The sequence below is a fragment of the Echinops telfairi genome, unplaced genomic scaffold (assembly GCF_000313985.2).
Source record: "Echinops telfairi isolate 266 unplaced genomic scaffold, ASM31398v2 ScPeMD7_7469;HRSCAF=8507_1, whole genome shotgun sequence".
NCBI classification, from domain to species: Eukaryota; Metazoa; Chordata; class Mammalia; order Afrosoricida; family Tenrecidae; genus Echinops; species Echinops telfairi.
Genome location: NW_022111373.1, coordinates 44,397,233 through 44,404,458, shown reverse-complemented (window position 1 = coordinate 44,404,458; position 7,226 = coordinate 44,397,233). Strand labels below are relative to the sequence as shown.

General features: G+C 36.8%; 1 protein-coding gene across 1 annotated transcript in view; it reads right to left on the bottom strand.

Moving 5' to 3' along the window:
- Positions 1-7,226, bottom strand: part of SLCO4C1 (solute carrier organic anion transporter family member 4C1) — an 87,829-nt gene that overhangs the window by 53,261 nt on the left and 27,342 nt on the right. Inside the window, exons 2-3 of the mRNA XM_045285192.1 lie at positions 4,619-4,882; positions 2,810-2,900 (exon numbers count right to left, since the gene is read on the bottom strand). Of these exons, the coding sequence (XP_045141127.1) occupies positions 2,810-2,900; positions 4,619-4,882 (355 nt within the window). The remainder of the gene's footprint in view (positions 1-2,809; positions 2,901-4,618; positions 4,883-7,226) is intronic.

Here is a 7,226-nt window from a genome sequence, read left to right as displayed (position 1 = left end):
TGAGTCTGAAGAGGACTTTATAGATTGGTATCAGACATCTGGGATAATATCAGACTTAAGGACTTGATCTGTACTGGGCTGGGATGTTTTCTCAATATTCAATTGCTCTTGTATATAAACCTCTTTCTTATACACATAAGTGTGCTTATATGCATAAACACGCTTCTCCAGTGTTTCTGTAGTCCACCCAGACTAACACAACAACCAATGCACTACTAAAGTCCCATTTCCTTTTCCTCTGAAATTCATTTAGAATCAAGCAGTCATCTATTGCCACCACCTCAGTCCTAGATATCTTATTTCTCATGAGAGGCTCTGGTGGAGTAGGGTTATTCATTGGACTCTGTGAGGTCAGCAGTTCAAATCCACCAACTGCACCTTAGGATAAAGATGATCCTATCCTCTTAAAAGGTTTACAATCTCAGAAACCCTATGTAGGGTCACTATGACATGAGGACAGTGGGTTTGGTTTGGGTATTTGAATTTAAGAAGCCTACAAGTGACTTCTTACCATTGAGTCTTGTTCCTCAGAAGCATAGAATGAAAAATAATCATTTTTAAACATAATAAAATTAGGGCACTTCCCTGGTTAAAACCCCATGACTGCCCATTACACTTAAAGCACAATCTAACTGGTTTGCTCTGATGTCTATAAGTTTCTACAAGTACCATCCGTGTCATGTTCTCCTTCGCTTTGGTGATGCTAGCTAGAAGTGCAAGTTCTAAAAGCGATCCAGCTCTTCCTTTTCTAAGGCCCTTAATCATACTTCTCCCACCCTAAAAGGCATCTTTAAGACTGGTCTCTCATGACCCAGTCATCACAGAAGGCTTCCTTGTCACATATTTATCCTTTTGTGTATTATTTGTTTATTCATATACTCACTTCAGTCTCCAAGTATCATTTTTTAAAAATGAATTACAAATCTCTCTCTTAAGTACACACAAAATTGAGATGGCCGGAAACACTTTTAGTGCTGTATAGCCCATTACAATAAATATTAGTTGTAAGAATGACAGGGTTAAAACAGGGTAAAATGGCAGGATGAACAACATGCAGTTTTGCTTTCATTTGGGGAAAACCTACTTAGTAAGGAATAGTGTGTTAACATTGTATGATCTCACTTCAGCAACCATTCTCTTAGCTTTATGCTCAGCCATACATATTCCTTAATCTGTAGCCATTTCTCTTGTTTCTGTTGTTAGGTGCCATCAAGTCAATTCCAACACGTGACAACCCTATGTGCAACAGACGAAACACTGCCCAGTTCTGCCCCATCGTCACAATTGGCATATTTGAGCCATTGTTACTGCCATTGTGTCAATCTAACCTGTTGAAGGCATTAAAAGAAATCATTCTTGTAGATTCCTGGATATTATCCCATCACAGTGTGGTATTTCTTAATTTTAATTAATGAATATGATATATTCCTTTCTACTTGTCATTCTGGGCACAACATACCATATTGTCATTGTTAGGTACCAAATGGTTGGTTCTGTCATTGAAACCCCATTTACAACAGAACAAAACACTCTCTTGTCCTGTGACAACCTAATGATTGTTCTTATGTATAAATCCATTGTTGTAACCACGGTGTTAATCCATCATGGTCAAGGCCCTTCCTTCCTCCTTTTCTCTGCCTCTCTACTTTCCTGAGCATGGTATCCTTCTCCAAGGACTGGTCTCTCCTGACATCATATGCAAAGTATGTGACAGGGAATCTTGCTGTCCTTGCCTCTCAGGAGCATTCTGGCTGTATTTATTCCAGGAGAGATTTGTTTGTTCTTTGGCAGTCTATGGTACTTTTAATATTCTTTACCAGCACCATAATTTAAATGCACCAATTCTTCTGCTTTTTTCCTTATTCAATGCCCATCCTTCTCTCCGGTGCTTTTCAATGTTTGAAAGAGGTCTTGTGCAGTGGATGTACCCAATGCAGTTTATTGTTTGATCTCTGACTACTGCTTCCATTAATATTGATGATGGATCAAACAAGATGAAATCCTTGGTAATCTCGATCTTTTCTCTATTTATCATTTTGTTACCTACTGACCCAGTTATGAGGATTGTTATTTTCTTTACAATGAGCTGTAATCCATACTGAAGGCTGTAATACTTGATCTTCATCAGCAAGTGCTTCAAATCCTCCTCACTTTCAGCAAGCAAGGTTGTATTATCTGCATATCACATGTTATTAATAAGCCTCTCTCCAATCCTGATGCTAGGGACATGTAAGTTAGACAAATTGACTGTAGCTCAAGGACTACATGCCAAGGTAAGAAGCTCAGATGATTACCGAGGACAAGGCAGGCTGTTGAACTGGACTAGGAAATTTATTTTGTTTTAGATACTCCCATGCAGCAAGGTTTGCTTACTTTAACAACAGGAAGGGTATCTGATTGATTGAAAGTGCAAAGAACTCAATGCATCAAGGTTGTGACCTAAAAACCATGAACGCAATAGCATTCTGCTGTCTTACAGGTAGTATCATGTTTTTTATGCCAGGTTAAAATTCATATTTCCCCCTATTACTGAGTTATGTTCCTGAAACTGTCAACTGCTAACTAAAATGCCAGCAGTTCAAGTTGAGGAGGTGCTATACAGACAGGTTACAGCCTTGGAAATCAACTCAATGGCAGTAGGTTTGGTTATTTAATTCTCAGTGAGGTTATACTACAACCTAAGCTGTAATATGTTCCTTGTTTCCAAAACTTATTTGAAGTTCATTTTAATTAAAATTATTTGAAGTTCATTTTATCCAATATTGTCCTATCTTACATGATATACTTAAGTAGACATAAATGTTCTTACCACTGATACCATTCTATCATATTGGAACATTCATTCCCAAAACTATTACTTTTCAAAATGCCCATTTTATTCATCTGACTGCTTGCACAATCTATTTTTACATCCAAAATGAATTCTATTTAACTAATCAGTGCACTTCTATAGCCGTACTACATAATATATACAGGCATGCATCACATAATACTAGTTAGGGCAAAGCCAAGGGGTGGGGAGAAAGGGATTACTTTAAAGAGTATCAGGAAGTAGCTAAGCTTTGACTATGCAGCCCAGGAATGTTATGCCTCAGTTCCCTAACTTCCCTGGCTGGACTGCAGCCCAAAGCTCACCTTCCGCTCAGGAGCCCTTGCGTGGGTGGCATCGGTTCTCCGGCTGATGTAGCAGCTGAGCAGAGCCTACTTGCAGGCTTCAGCAGCTGAAGCTAGTAAGGGACCTGTGCAACTGACCACCCCGCAGGTCTGCATATGCAGCTAGAACTGCACTGTGACTGCTCTGCTCTGTGCCTCCAAGTTCCTACCAGACTGCTCAGTGAGCACCACCCACTCACAAGCGCTCAGCTAACGTACAGATTTGCAGACCTCAAGGGGCACTGGCAGTGCAGTGGTTAGAAGTTGGGCTGCTAACCACAAGAACAGGAGTTCAAAACCACCAACTTCTTCTCTGGAGAAAGACAGGGCGTTATACTTAGGTAAACTAGTTTCAGAAACTCAGAGACAATGGCACCCTGTGCTATAGGTACCTATGTGTCAACTTGATGGCAGTGAGTTGAGAAGATCCCGGGCACTAGCAGAGAATCAGAGCAGCTTTGGAGGGGGTTACTTTGATCCATGTGAAATGAATGTATACAAGCATATATACATTATATGTAACATGGTATTCACGCAATGTCTGTTAAAATCACCGAACATCCTACTTCACAGAACTTATCATAGTTGTGGTGAGACACGCGTTTTATAGTACGTTTTTTCTACAATTATTCATTTTTAATATTAACTGTCACAGAAATAATAATCTCAACTTTTAAAAAATGAATTTTGGGGGTCAGCAGGCCCCTATTTTTCCTTTCTCTTCTTATTCTATGCTATGTCTTCATTTAACTAAACCATGACACCCTCTATTTTGTTCTAATTTTTTCAACATTTTCCATTAATAATTCTAAGAAACACAATAAAAATGCTAAAATCTACTCTCGTTAGCACATGCCAAGCTTTCTCATCATTATTTTCCATTTTTTAAAAAATAACTCTTTAAAAAATAAAGTAGTATCACATTTCACTTTTGAAACTTTGAATGTACATCTTCGTGTAAGCAGAGCAATACTTCATGAAACTCTTTTGTTTCTATACCAGAAAGCCCAAAATAAAACTAGTTTTTCTTTCTAGAAAAAATTCTACTCTAATTAGTTTCTCCTCTCTTTCTCTTAAGTCAGCAATCAAATTCCCCAGGATGTAATAAGCAGTAAACGCAATCACAAAGGAGAAAACTATAGATCTCAGTACTCAATGAGAATGTAAAGAGAAGCCAATCATCTCTTTTAGAAGGAGGAGTTCTTTTTTTATATATAATAATAAGGGAAATGAGAATCACATTAATCATTTGGAGAACCACTCAAGTGATGAAAAAGGTGATTTCTGTAATCTCCTGCTACACATATAAGGAATAAAGCAGTACAGAAGAGAAGATACTTAAACCTTTTCTCCAGTTACCAGTAACAATAAATCACAAGGTAGAGTTAATGATCTACTTTTATTCTACTTCTGTAGATTAAAACAAAACAATAAACAAAAGAAGAAGTAAAAAACAGAAGCTTACCTTCAAAAACGGACCCCAGTTGATATTTTCCACTAAAAAATTGTGGCAAGGAAAACACAAGTGCTCCCAATCCTATCATGAAGGATGCAAATGCAAGCCATCTTGGTTTGTGGCCCCCTTCACCAAAGAATGATACGAATAAAGATAACACACAGAACGAGATGTCATAGCTTGACGATATGAGGCCAGTCAGGGAGCTCTTCATCTCATAGCGCTTCTCAATAGTGGAAATGCTAATGTTTACTAGGCCGTTTACAACAATACCTAAAAGATAGAGGGGGGGGGGGACCTTGGTTTTATTATTACTATAATAGTATAAAATAGATTATGATTACTAACACTATATACTAACGTGATTTTTTTCTCCTGATATATTTACATTTATCTGATATAAATATACCAATATTAAAATCTCGGCTTTGCCAAGTTATACAACTCACATATGCAAACCTTGAAAAATTCATTTCTTTTCATTTGTACAGTTGTGAATTTTGAGGTGTTAAAACTGATACATCCTACACATTAAGTTGTAGTTAATTGGGCTTAATGCATTTTTTCTTTAAATGGCAAACAAAGTCATATTGGAAAACTTCTATGAAACTAAATTAATAGAGATTTTCTAGTATAGCATACCTTGATAAGATTTATCTAGAAGAGTGCAAAAAGGAATAATGAACTTACAGGTTGTTAGAGCAATACTTAATATCTTCCAAATTTCTCAGTCCTTAAACATATTTATTTATGATAGATAATACCTTGACCTAGTTCTTCAATTGAAATTCAGATCTTATCAAATCTCTTGGACTAATGTAATTTCCTACATCAAAACATCAGTCTCCACAACCCTGAAACTAGAAGATACAGATGGTGCCAGGCTACCCATACCAACTTCTCTACAGAGAATCACATTAGAAGTTCCCACGTAAAGTTGGAGAAGTTCCTACATAAAGTTGGACTGCGAAATCATAAAAGAGCCAGGTCACAGGGAGACAGATTCGACCCACAAGAATATGCCCCTTAGCCTTGGGTCTGAATTTGAATTCATCTCTACATTAGAATAATCAACCGTTTAAGATTTTTTAAAAGGGCAGCATTTACTCAGAAACAAAGTTCATATGCTTGAAAAGGAAGAAGGCATGGAATCAAGACACAGGGAGGGAGTAGAGTAAATAGTAGTAGTACATTGAGAGGATTGCCATGAATGAGATGAACAAAATGTGTATGAATCGTTGAATGGAAAATTGATGATTTTCTCTATAGACTTTCACCTAATTCACAATTAAAAGTTGAATATTCTGGGGGGTTTTAATTGAAATTGAGTTTTCAAATCCCTTTGTTTTACTTAACTGACAATGTACAGAAGCTAAAGTTGTCATTTAAAAGGTTCTGGCAACAACAGCAGCAAAAAATGGTTCTGGAACAAAAGTAGCCATGGCTCCAAATTTATTTCATCCACTGGCATTCTGAATTACACACAATATAAAAACAAAGAATGAACCACAAGCCACTCCACCTATTCATCTAATATTATAACTCTGATGGAGGAACAGAAGGTAAGGAATCAAGGACAAGAACCTGGAAAATACAGTTTTAACTAAAACAAGTTGTCCCCTTTTAGATATAATGAGTTATTTTTATTAAATGATTGGTGAAAAGAGTATTCAAAAGCCAATAGCCTGTCTAAATCTGGTTTTTCAAGCCTTGAAATGAAGATAAATTTCTAGAAAGCTAATATAACGCTTTCTAAATCCTAATATTATTTTCAGTTTTATGCCAGCTTAACATGTCTAATTAGGTGCCTTATTCACACAATGATTAAGCATTGGAATGCTAACCAGACGTTGATCATTCAAACCCAGCTGCTACATGAGAAAAAGATGTGGCATTCAACTTCCACAAAAATGATAGCATTAGAAAAACTATGGCACAATTCTACCCTCTTCTGGGGAGCTATTATGGGATGAAATAAAATAATTGGGAATGGAAGAGGACATAAAAAATTAGGATTCCTGGGGTTTCAAAATAAAGTATATAAGACTTCTAGGAATCATATACTTTTATGTAGAGATAAAATTATCTGAAAATAGGAAAATTTCTCAAACCAAAATTCAACTCCTTAACATATGTGCCACACAGACTAAGAACCAGTTATTAGAAACTACTGCCTTCAAGCTAAACCTTTTTAAAAGTTAATTCATAAAGCTTAAAGAATTCTGCTTTAGAAATAAATCATCTATGAAAGATTACCAATCCATGCTATACATGCACTAAAACTGGAGGCATTTCGGATATCAAGTGTCAAGAGTAACCTTTTTCCTTCATGTAAGAAGGAACCCTAGCAGTATAGTGTTGTGGTCACGGCCTGTTCATCTCAAGCTCAGCACTTCAAACCCCCCAGCCACTTACAGAAGAGTGATAAGGCTGCTGCTCCTGGAACGATTTACAGTCTTGGAAACAAACGATAAGGAACAACTACACCCTGTCTTCCAGGGTCACTATAAGTCCCAATGGAGTCTATGGTAGTGAGGAAGTTAAACACATTAATTTGACATAAGGCAAAAAGACAAATATTACTATTAAAAATGGACAAAGGGGAACCGATTACAAG